This window comes from Brachionichthys hirsutus, chromosome 4 (genome assembly GCF_040956055.1).
Source record: "Brachionichthys hirsutus isolate HB-005 chromosome 4, CSIRO-AGI_Bhir_v1, whole genome shotgun sequence".
Classification (NCBI taxonomy): Eukaryota; Metazoa; Chordata; class Actinopteri; order Lophiiformes; family Brachionichthyidae; genus Brachionichthys; species Brachionichthys hirsutus.
Window position 1 is genome coordinate 640,132 of NC_090900.1, and position 12,910 is coordinate 653,041.

General features: G+C 51.1%; 1 protein-coding gene across 1 annotated transcript in view; it reads right to left on the bottom strand.

Annotated features, from left to right (window-relative positions):
* The window catches only part of LOC137918001 (netrin receptor UNC5D-like), a 151,780-nt gene that overhangs the window by 19,258 nt on the left and 119,612 nt on the right, over positions 1–12,910 (bottom strand). Inside the window, exons 10-11 of the mRNA XM_068760744.1 lie at positions 11,090–11,443; positions 6,069–6,153 (exon numbers count right to left, since the gene is read on the bottom strand). Of these exons, the coding sequence (XP_068616845.1) occupies positions 6,069–6,153; positions 11,090–11,443 (439 nt within the window). The remainder of the gene's footprint in view (positions 1–6,068; positions 6,154–11,089; positions 11,444–12,910) is intronic.

Consider the following 12,910-nt stretch of genomic DNA (forward strand, 5'->3'; position numbering starts at 1 on the left):
TCCTTAGTTCTTCTATTCTTATTTCCTTCCTTCCTTTTTCCTTTCCTTTCCTTTCCTTTCTTCCTTATCTCCTCCTGCCCTTTTGCTTTGCTTCCCTCCTTGTCCATCTTATTTCCTTCCTTTCCTATTCCCCTCTGACCTTCTATATTTCCATCCTTCCTCTGTCTGGAGGGGGTCCACTGACCATCATGGGGGGGCTGCGTGGAGAGGGTCCACTGACCATCATGGGGGGCTGCGTGGAGGGGGTCCACTGACCATCATGGGGGGGCTGCATGGAGAGGGTCCACTGATCATCATGGGGGGCTGCGTGGAGAGGGTCCACTGACCGTCATGGGGGGCTGCGTGGAGGGGGTCCACTGACCATCATGGGGGGGCTGCGTGGAGAGGGTCCACTGACCATCATGGGGGGCTGCGTGGAGGGGGTCCCCTCATTCAGGTTCCTGGGGTCCACATCAGGACGACCTGTCCTGGTCTGCTAACACCACGGCGGTGGTGAAGAAGGCCCAGCAGCGACTCCACTTCCTGAGGGTGCTCAGGAGGAACCACCTGGAGGAGAAGCTGCTGGTGGCCTTCTAGAGAGCCCCCTGGAGAGCATCCTGGGTACTGCATCATGTGTAGTACTGCATCACGGTGTGGTACTGCATCATGTGTAGTACTGCATCACGGTGTAGTACTGCATCACGGTGTAGTACTGCATCACGGTGTAGTACTGCATCACGGTGTAGTACTGCATCACGGTGTGGTACTGCATCAGGGTGTGGTACTGCATCAGGGTGTGGTACTGCATCACGGTGTAGTACTGCATCACGGTGTGGTACTGCATCACGGTGTGGTACTGCATCATGTGTAGTACTGCATCACGGTGTGGTACTGCATCAGGTGTAGTACTGCATCATGTGTAGTACTGCATCACGGTGTAGTACTGCATCAGGTGTAGTACTGCATCACGGTGTAGTACTGCATCACGGTGTAGTACTGCATCAGGGTGTAGTACTGCATCACGGTGTGGTACTGCATCATGTGTAGTACTGCATCACGGTGTGGTACTGCATCAGGTGTAGTACTGCATCAGGTGTAGTACTGCATCACGGTGTAGTACTGCATCACGGTGTAGTACTGCATCACGGTGTAGTACTGCATCACGGTGTAGTACTGCATCAGGGTGTAGTACTGCATCACGGTGTGGTACTGCATCATGTGTAGTACTGCATCACGGTGTGGTACTGCATCAGGTGTAGTACTGCATCATGTGTAGTACTGCATCACGGTGTAGTACTGCATCAGGTGTAGTACTGCATCACGGTGTAGTACTGCATCACGGTGTAGTACTGCATCAGGGTGTAGTACTGCATCACAGTGTGGTACTGCATCATGTGTAGTACTGCATCACGGTGTGGTACTGCATCAGGTGTAGTACTGCATCAGGTGTAGTACTGCATCACGGTGTAGTACTGCATCACGGTGTAGTACTGCATCACGGTGTAGTACTGCATCACGGTGTAGTACTGCATCAGGGTGTAGTACTGCATCACAGTGTGGTACTGCATCATGTGTAGTACTGCATCACGGTGTGGTACTGCATCAGGTGTAGTACTGCATCAGGTGTAGTACTGCATCACGGTGTAGTACTGCATCACGGTGTAGTACTGCATCACGGTGTAGTACTGCATCACGGTGTAGTACTGCATCACGGTGTGGTACTGCATCAGGGTGTGGTACTGCATCAGGGTGTGGTACTGCATCACGGTGTAGTACTGCATCACGGTGTGGTACTGCATCACGGTGTAGTACTGCATCACGGTGTGGTACTGCATCACGGTGTGGTACGCCGCGTGCACAGCAGAGCAGCAGAGCTACAAACATTGTCAGAGACTCCTCCCACCCTGGACACACCTTGTTCAACCTGTTGCCCTCCGGATGGCGCTACAGGTTGAACAAGAGCAGGACCAACAGACTCAGGGACAGTTTTATACCGAGACCAGGACTAAACAGGACAACTACTCACTATGTGTACTAAACTATATAACTACTCACCATGTGTACTAAACTATATAACTACTCACCATGTGTACTAAACTATATAACTACTCACCATGTGTACTAAACTATATAACTACTCACCATGTGTACTAAACTATATAACTACTCACCATGTGTACTAAACTATATAACTACTCACCATGTGTACTAAACTATATAACTACTCACTATGTGTACTAAACTATATAACTACTCACTATGTGCAATAACAAACGTATACTATTAACATGCTAAATACTGGTCAATCTCTCTGCATGCACTGATCACTTTAAACCTTAAATTATCCTGCAAGTACTTGAATGTTCCGTTATCGTTTGTATTTTATGTTGTTTTTAGACACCAGAGGGAGCAGCACTCCTAATCTCATTGTGTAGCTACTATGCCATGACAATAAAGGCTTTCTATTCTATTCTATTCTATTCATTCGTTCCTCCCTTTGATGAGCAGCAGAGTACTGTAGTATGTTTGTAGTGACTCGGCTGTGTAGTTCTTATTGAAGTACTCATGTAATCTACTCTGTAAAGGTGGAGTACAACATGAAGTCCTATGAAGAGCCCATCGATGGTGCAGAGTGCGCCGGAGCATCCGCTGATTGCAGATGATCCATGACATCACAGCGAGAAGTGACTGGAGGCTTTATGAAAGAATCACAGATACACGTAGTCCTAGAAAACATTATAATTGTACTATTCAGTGTTACCAAAGCGTTTATATACAGAGATCTAAAAGCAGGACTATACAAAGACACTCGGCAGCTTTCTCCAGCTGTCGGATCTCTGAATCCAAACACGGCGTTAGCAGAGGAAACGTTCGGATGGACGTTACAGCTGCAGTTTTTACGTTTCACGTGACAAAAGAACGTATATAAGGACCGAGAGGAGGCGACGCCCTTGAACGATGTGACGTGAGACAGACGCTATAAGTAGAGGGAACGTCGTCGCCATCAACACGCTGCAAATGGATGGATGAATTCTCCCTCTGAAGCACGCCGACGCTTCTATAAAGACCGGCATCAGTTTAAAGTTCGACAGCCCTTATTCCTAAATCTGTGATGTCTCCTTGGCGGCGACACTTAAACCATGAACCATGTGCAAACCACGAGGGCTTCAAGCAGCCACCGCAGGAAGCCAGGAACCCGAGCCGTGCCACGCCTACCTGCACACCGCCCCCGCCGTGACCAGCCCGGGAAACCTACAGAGCGGCAGCAAGGTTCTAAATAACAAATAAGACAGTGAACGTTCTCTCTCATGAAGTCGGATCATTGAAAGGCCTTCTACGGGGACAACGCTGCGTCGACTTCAGCAGGGGGAGGGGCTTACTGAGCAATACACAGCTCTCACAAAACCCCAGCGCCAAAGAGAATGTGCTGACCTCAGCAAAGACACACCTCCCAAAAGGAGGTTGGACAGCGATCGAGACAGGATGCTGCAGCAGCAAAGGAAGGGTGTAATTCTGTGCATGGCCCCCAGGTGCAGGGTGGAGACAGTGATGAAGAGATGAAACCGACCAGAGGCATAAATATGGGCGTCGACAATAAACCCCACGAAGAGACAAAAAACAAGAAGCCCTCCAGAAGCACATCTTCCACCGGGTTGGAGGCTGGAAGCAGCCTGTTACCCTGCTGAAGCAGCCTGTTACCCTGCTGAAGCAGCCTGTTACTCTGCTGAAGCAGCCTGTTACCCTGCTGAAGCAGCCTGTTACCCTGCTGAAGCAGCCTGTTACCCTGCTGAAGCAGCCTGTTAACCTGCTGAAGCAGCCTGTTACCCTGCTGAAGCAGCCTGTTACTCTGCTGAAGCAGCCTGTTACCCTGCTGAAGCAGCCTGTTACCCTGCTGAAGGTGAAGCATCCTGTTACCCTGCTGAAGCAGCCTGTTACCCTGCTGAAGCAGCCTGTTACCCTGCTGAAGCAGCCTGTTACTCTGCTGAAGCAGCCTGTTACCCTGCTGAAGCAGCCTGTTACTCTGCTGAAGCAGCCTGTTACCCTGCTGAAGCAGCCTGTTACCCTGCTGAAGCAGCCTGTTACCCTGCTGAAGCAGCCTGTTACCCTGCTGAAGGTGAAGCAGCCTGTTATGCTGCTGAAGGTGAAGCAGCCTGTTACCCTGCTGAAGGTGAAGCAGCCTGTTACCCTGCTGAAGGTGAAGCAGCCTGTTACCCTGCTGAAGGTGAAGCAGCCTGTTACCCTGCTGAAGGTGAAGCAGCCTGTTACCCTGCTGAAGGTGAAGCAGCCTGTTACTCTGCTGAAGATGAAGCAGCCTGTTACCCTGCTGAAGCAGCCTGTTACGCTGCTGAAGGTGAAGCAGCCTGTTATGCTGCTGAAGGTGAAGCAGCCTGTTACTCTGCTGAAGGTGAAGCAGCCTGTTACCCTGCTTAAGGTGAAGCAGCCTGTTACCCTGCTGAAGCAGCCTGTTACTCTGCTGAAGGTGAAGCAGCCTGTTACCCTGCTGAAGCAGCCTGTTACCCTGCTGAAGGTGAAGCAGCCTGTTACGCTGCTGAAGGTGAAGCAGCCTGTTATGCTGCTGAAGGTGAAGCAGCCTGTTACTCTGCTGAAGGTGAAGCAGCCTGTTACCCTGCTTAAGGTGAAGCAGCCTGTTACTCTGCTGAAGGTGAAGCAGCCTGTTACCCTGCTGAAGGTGAAGCAGCCTGTTACCCTGCTGAAGGTGAAGCAGCCTGTTACCCTGCTGAAGGTGAAGCAGCCTGTTATGCTGCTGAAGGTGAAGCAGCCTGTTACCCTGCTGAAGGTGAAGCAGCCTGTTACCCTGCTGAAGGTGAAGCAGCCTGTTACCCTGCTGAAGGTGAAGCAGCCTGTTACCCTGCTGAAGGTGAAGCAGCCTGTTACCCTGCTGAAGGTGAAGCAGCCTGTTACCCTGCTGAAGGTGAAGCAGCCTGTTATGCTGCTGAAGGTGAAGCAGCCTGTTACCCTGCTGAAGGTGAAGCAGCCTGTTACCCTGCTGAAGGTGAAGCAGCCTGTTACCCTGCTGAAGGTGAAGCAGCCTCTTACGCTGCAGAAGGTGAAGCAGCCTGTTACCGTGCTGAAGGTGAAGCAGCCTGTTACCCTGCTGAAGCAGCCTGTTACTCTGCTGAAGGTGAAGCAGCCTGTTACGCTGCTGAAGGTGAAGCAGCCTGTTACCCTGCTGAAGGTGAAGCAGCCTGTTACCCTGCTGAAGGTGAAGCAGCCTGTTACCCTGCTGAAGGTGAAGCAGCCTGTTACCCTGCTGAAGGTGAAGCAGCCTGTTACCCTGCTGAAGGTGAAGCAGCCTGTTACCCTGCTGAAGGTGAAGCAGCCTGTTACCCTGCTGAAGGTGAAGCAGCCTGTTACCCTGCTGAAGGTGAAGCAGCCTGTTACCCTGCTGAAGGTGAAGCAGCCTGTTACTCTGCTGAAGGTGAAGCAGCCTGTTACTCTGCTGAAGCAGCCTGTTACCCGTACAAACTACTATTCATTTTAAAGTGGATATTGATTCCAAAAATGTTATTGCCCCAGATTATCGGTATTTTCCCCCTGAACCATATTGGTTGATATTTATTGTCTATATCTTGTGTGGAAATCTTTATAATTGTTAACTCAATCCAAACGACACTAACTTGCATTATCAGCCCTTTTCTAATTATAACCACTGCAGGATACATTTGGAAATATTATATTTTCTTTCAAGGACATCCATTTTGAAGATTGTTAAAATAAATAATCTAATTTACCTTTAAATCCCTAAAATGTGTTATATTTGTATGAAAGATAGAGTAAAAATGAAATAATAAGATCATCAAGCTGAACTCAGCACAGACAGCAATTCTGCTGTCATGAAGCTGGACAGGACAGAGAGGAATAAAGTTATGGGATAACAAAGCGCTAAGCAGGTGAGCTGCTAAATGCTGCAGCTAATGGGAGCAAGAGAGGATGTCCATAGTGAGAGGTGAGAGGACGGCGAGGACGGACCCGAGAGGACGGCGAGGACGGACCGTGAGAGGGCCGTGCAGAATCAGGATGCGGGCAGATAGATGGCTGAAATGCAATCAGGTAAACTCTGGCCTCACCTTGCTTCTCCTTGATTGATCATCATGTCCATGTCCCAGGACATATTTTCAGCCACTGCTCCATGAGGCACCAGCAGGCTGATCCCTGGAACACACATGTGAATGAGCCCATCAGAAACAGCCAGACAGTCGAGGGGAAGCACAGTCCCCGCTGGGGGTGATGGGACTATGGACACGCAGGACTAGCCTTATTTTAGCTTTTACGGCACAACTGAAGCATCAACCAATCATGTCGCAGATAGCATGATGGAAGACCTTTTTTTTTGTTCTCCGTACAGGTCTATATCACAAAGACAAAGAATGTGACTGAGGATGGGTGATCTCAGATGGTTCCTGTGTCGGCAGACTGAGGTAGGGTTTACCTCAGAACTCATCTGTGCGACTGTAATCCAGCAGATACTTTGAGAAAAAGCAATTTTGCCTCACGGAACATGAGCGTTGGGGTCTGCTGCTGCCTCAGTCGGACTGAGTGGGAGGAGAGAGCGTGAAGCCATTCGTACAGCGACTCGGCATTAGTAGAGAACAAGAGCAGCTGGTCCTCTTCACCACGGCGGCCAACTTGAACTTGGTTCAACAAGATAGCCCAGTCATGATGTTATGCATTTTTAAGTATATAATTTTAGGCAACTACCCTCTGCTGACATGCACTACACAAGGTTTTGCACGACTTAACAATGAGCAGCTCAAGTCAATAGCTATTTCCTTCAAACATGTCTCCGAGACCACATTCTGACTGCACAACTGAAACACTTGACCCTGCCAGTCGGTATCTCGCCTTTCCTTCTCAACGCCTGGAGAAAGTGGTAGCAAGTCAGTTATGTGCTTTTTCTACGAGACAATTCCTCGGTCAGTGCTTTCCAGGGAGGTTTTTGAAAACGTCATAGCATAGAGTCTGCACTGGACAAAGTTACAAATGTCCTTTTGATTGCATCAGAGGAGAGACTTCAGTAACCCTCGTTCTGTCAGCTCATAGTGTGACAAGCAGATCCTAAGATAAAGATTAAACAGACTAATTAGCATTAAAGGAATCAGGAATGCTGTTAAGCTGCTTTAAGTCAGACTAATCAGAAATAACTCAATTTGTACAACTATAACTTTTATTTACAGCAAAGCTAGGAATGGAGTTCCTCAAGGAGCAGCATCGGGGCCAGAACCTTTCATTTGTTCCTACACTTCATCTTGGTGACATTTAAATGCAGATGACACCGAGCTATATTTATAGTCCAAGCCAGACTAAACCCAACAGACTAACTAACCTTCAAGCATATCTCAGAGACATTAAAATGTGGATGACCTGTAACTTCCTTTTGCTCGATTCCGCCTAAACTGAACTGATGAACAATAGAAAGCCTGTCTTCATGTGGGAATGATGGAGGGGGCGCACCAGAGAGGGAGGAGTTTAGTGTGAAACGGTTTGTGTACATGAAGGAAATGGAACACCCCTTCCATTTAATCTGACCCCCCAAACAGAAAGGCCATGCGTTCCATTCTGCAGAATCCTCGAGTCCTCCTTTAAGGAGCCAACAGAGTAGCGCTGCTCGGCCTGGAACTCTGTTTGAACGGTAAAGCATTCATGCAGAAGAGACCTGCGCTACAAATAAAGGGTTCAGAGGAGCCGGGTGGGAGACGGCTGATGAAGATGTTGAGAGAGAATCAAAGTTGTGAAGTGAAAAAAGTGAAGAAACATCCTGTTGTTGTTCGGGAGGCTCGGTGAAACCAACCACTGGACTTCTCGTCTAAAATGAGTTGTTAAATGTCTTTTTCATTGGCTTTGTTACTTGGCTTAGGCTTAGGCCAGCCACATAACGGAAACCTGCATATATCACATCAAATTCTATTGATTCCTCACAAAATAACAACTTTAAAGAGACACAATCTGTGAATATTCTCGTATCTATCCTGGATTGTGTGTTGTTGTTGCCTTGGGGATGGACATGTCCAGAGGAGAGACAGGGACTATATCGGTAGAAGGATGCTGAGGATGGAGCTGCCAGGGAACAGGACTAGAGGACGACCAGGAGAAGAGACATGGACGTAGTGAGGGAGGACATGAGAGGGGCTGGTGTTGGGGAGGACGATGCAAAGGACAGGACTAGAGGACGACCCAGGAGAAGAGACATGGACGTAGTGAGGGAGGACACGAGAGTGGCTGGTGTTGGGGAGGATGAGGCAAAGGACAGGGCTAGAGGACCCACAGGGCACACAACAATCCTGCAATTGCATTTATAAGTAGCATACGGCATGGAAGTGGAGTGAGATGGGGGGCAGTCAGACATGTGCTGTGCTGTGAGACGTACTCTGTGTGAGACACGCTGTGTGTGAGACGTACTATGTTTGAGACATACTGTGTGTGAGACACGCTGTGTGTGAGACGCACTGTGTGTGAGACACGCTGTGTGTGAGACGCGCTGTGGGTGAGACGTACTGTGTGTGAGACACGCTGTGTGTGAGACGTACTGTGTGTGAGACGCGCTGTGTGTGAGACGCACTGTGTGTGAGACGTACTGTGTGTGAGACGTACTGTGTGTGAGACACGCTGTGTGTGAGACACGCTGTGTGTGAGACGCGCTGTGTGTGAGACGTGCTGTGTGTGAGGCACTGTGTGTGAGATGCACTGTGTGTGAGACGTACTGTGTGTGAGACACGCTGTGTGTGAGACGTACTATGTGTGAGACACACTGTGTGTGAGACGCGCTGTGTGTGAGACGCACTGTGTGTGAGACGCACTGTGTGTGAGACGTACTCTGTGTGAGACACGCTGTGTGTGAGATGTGCTGTGTGTGAGACTGTGTGTGAGACACGCTGTGTGTGAGACTGTGTGTGAGACGCGCTGTGTGTGAGACACGCTGTGTGTGAGACACGCTGTGTGTGAGACAAACTGTGTGTGAGACGTACTATGTGTGAGACGCACTGTGTGTGAGACACACTGTGTGTGAGACGCACTGTGTGTGAGACGTACTGTGTGTGAGACACGCTGTGTGTGAGACGTACTATGTGTGAGACACACTGTGTGTGAGACGCGCTGTGTGTGAGACGCGCTGTGTGTGAGACACGCTGTGTGTGAGACGCACTGTGTGTGAGACGTACTGTGTGTGAGACACGCTGTGTGTGAGACACGCTGTGTGAGAGACGTGCTGTGTGTGAGACACGCTGTGTGAGAGATGTGCTGTGTGTGAGACGCACTGTGCGTGAGACGCACCGTGTGTGAGACGCACTGTGTGTGAGACGTGCTGTGTGTGAGATGCACTGTGTGGGAGACGCACTGTGTGTGAGACTGTGTGTGAGACATGCTGTGTGTGAGACGTGCTGTGTGTGAGACACGCTGTGTGTGAGACACGCTGTGTGTGAGACGTACTGTGTGTGAGACACGCTGTGTGTGAGACGTACTGTGTGTGAGACACGCTGTGTGTGAGACGCGCTGTGTGTGAGACGCGCTGTGTGTGAGACACGCTGTGTGTGAGACGCACTGTGTGTGAGACGTACTGTGTGTGAGACACGCTGTGTGTGAGACGTATTGTGTGTGAGACATGCTGTGTGAGAGATGTGCTGTGTGTGAGACGCACTGTGTGTGAGACGTACTGTGTGTGAGACACGCTGTGTGTGAGACGTACTGTGTGTGAGACATGCTGTGTGAGAGACGTGCTGTGTGTGAGACGCACTGTGTGTGAGACGCACCGTGTGTGAGACACACTGTGTGTGAGACGTGCTGTGTGTGAGACGCACTGTGTGAGACGCACTGTGTGTGAAACTGTGTGTGAGACATGCTGTGTGTGAGACGCGCTGTGTGTGAGACACGCTGTGTGTGAGACACGCTGTGTGTAAGACGCACTGTGTGTGAGACACGCTGTGTGTGAGACACGCTGTGTGTGAGACGCACTGTGTGTGAGACGTACTGTGTGTGAGACGCACTGTGAGAGACACGCTGTGTGTGAGACGTACTGTGTGTGAGACGCACTGTGTGTGAGACGCACTGTGAGAGACACGCTGTGTGTGAGACGTACTGTGTGTGAGACGCACTGTGTGTGAGACGCACTGTGTGTGAGACGTACTGTGTGAGAGACACGCTGTGTGTGAGACAAACTGTGTGTGAGACGTACTATGTGTGAGACGTACTGTGTGTGAGACATACTGTGTGTGAGACGTACTGTGTGTGAGACGCACTGTGTGTGAGACGTACTGTGTGTGAGACGCACTGTGTGTGAGACGCACTGTGTGTGAGACGCGCTGTGTGTGAGACGCACTGTGTGTGAGACGTACTGTGTGTGAGACGCACTGAGTGTGAGACACACTGTGTGTGAGACGCGCTGTGTGTGAGACGTACTGTGTGTGAGACGCACTGTGTGTGAGACACACTGTGTGTGAGACGCGCTGTGTGTGAGACGCACTGTGTGTGAGACGCACTGTGTGTGAGACGTACTATGTGTGAGACACGCTGTGTGTGAGACGTACTGTGTGTGAGACGCGCTGTGTGTGAGACGCACTGTGTGTGAGACGTACTGTGTGTGAGACACGCTGTGTGTGAGACACGCTGTGTGTGAGACGCGCTGTGTGTGAGACTGTGTGTGAGACGTACTGTGTGTGAGACGCGCTGTGTGTGAGACAAACTGTGTGTGAGACGTACTATGTGTGAGACTGTGTGTGAGACACACTGTGTGTGAGACGTACTGTGTGTGAGACGTACTGTGTGTGAGACGCACTGTGTGTGAGACGCGCTGTGTGTGAGACTGTGTGTGAGACGTACTGTGTGCGAGACGCACTGTGTGTGAGACGTGCTGTGTGTGAGACACACTGTGTGTGAGACGCGCTGTGTGTGAGACGCACTGTGTGTGAGACGTACTGTGTGTGAGACGTACTGTGTGTGAGACACACTGTGTGTGAGACGCACTGTGTGTGAGACGTACTGTGTGTGAGACGCACTGTGTGTGAGACACACTGTGTGTGAGACGCGCTGTGTGTGAGACGCACTGTGTGTGAGACGTACTGTGTGTGAGACGTACTGTGTGTGAGACTGCTTTCCTTACCGGTGTTGGGCACCACCAGGCGTCCTCCGGGGCGGCCGAACACGCCGTTAATCCTCCGCTGCTCTTTAGCGCCACTGACGGGGCCGTTTAGGGTAGTTTTCTTGCGTCTGTCCCCGGTGCAGTGGTCGCGGCTCAGGTCTCGTGGGAAGGTCTCAGCTGGCGCCTTGGCGTGGAACTCCGCCCGCTCAGCCACACCCAGCGAAACCATGAAGGTACTCTGAACTTTGACCTTGATGTCCGGCAGCGGGTCAAAGAGCTCTTTGTCGGTGCTGTCCTGGAAGCACAGGGGGGGGCTGTATGTCCGGCCCACAGTTCGGTCCGGCTGCAGGGCGGGGTTGAGGAGCAGCGGGTTCCCTTCAGACACGGAGACACGGTCGCCCACAGGCCACGATTAACGAATGGAAGCTCTGCGTGTCCTCTCATATGGGACAATGGAATTCACCGGTGTCCCAGATACAGCAACATAAGTTCACGCATGTCCTAAACCTGAAAAGCTGCCGAATAAAGCAGGAAGAAGCCGCTCAAGATGAACACCACGTTTCAGTCAGCAGGCATGAATGAAATATCATCAGAGGATCCGCTGCATTTTCACAAAGCATGCATGCAACGGAGCAACTCAAATACTGCTCGAGTACATTTACACTTTCAAATGGCTATTTTCCCAGGTGCCTTTAAAAACCGGTCCCTGTCATTGGATCCTGGTCCAGCGTAGCCCACACAGGGCGGCTGCAGCGAGGAGGAGGTGCTACGGCCCAGAAGATAAACTTCGGAGGAGTCTCTCCCTTTACTCTGCAACTCACTCCACAGTTCTGCTCTCCTTCTCTCTCGGCCTCCTCCCTTGTTTGGGAGAATAACTTTCGTTTCTTTTTAATCCTCCTCTACCTCAAAGCTCAAATCTTCCATGTCTGTTGGCAAACCTCTGCATGTGGGTCGAGGGGGTGGAGGCAGGTGAACTTGTGTACCCAGACTGAGCCATTTAGAGCCACACCTCTCAACGACAATGTCCTGCAGCTGACCAGTAAACAAACAAGACCAGACAACCAAAGGATGGGAGGCAAGGGAACACGCCCAGGGCAGGAGGTCCAGGGCAGGAGGTCCAGGGCAGGAGGTCCAGGGCAGGAGGCCCAGGCCAGGAGGTCCAGGGCAGGAGGTCCAGGGCAGGAGGTCCAGGGCAGGAGGTCCAGGGCAGGAGGCCCAGGCCAGGAGGCCCAGGGCAGGAGGCCCAGGGCAGGAGGCCCAGGGCAGGAGGTCCAGGGCAGGAGGTCCAGGGCAGGAGGTCCAGGGCCAAGAGCTGCAGCCAGAGCTTCAGATTTATCTCCATAATCCATCTGCTGGAGTCCTTGCTGCCCAGCTGCTGCCGGCAGCAACACAGGAGGCTAATGGTTAGTTTTTAGGGCAAGCGCTCATTACAAGGGGCGTGACTTGTGATGGGCATGATGTTGATTTGACTTCCAAACTTTTGTTGTTGCTTTGGGAGTCTGAGCCGAAGCACAGGATGCAATGGCAGATGTTTACTTCCTGTTTTATGTTTCCGTACCTCTCCTCCTGCATCATGCTTCGACGCTCGCTTCTTGCATTAACGATTCACCTGTCCCTCTGTAGCCAGCTTCACCTGTCCCTCTGTAGCCCGTTTCACCTGTCCCTCTGTAGCCCATTTCACCTGTCCCTCTGTAGCCCATTTCACCTGTCCCTCTGTAGCCAGCTTCACCTGTCCCTCTGTAGCCCGTTTCACCTGTCCCTCTGTAGCCCGTTTCACCTGTCCCTCTGTAGCCCATTTCACCTGTCCTCTGTAGCCCGCTTCACCTGTCCCTCTGTAGCCCG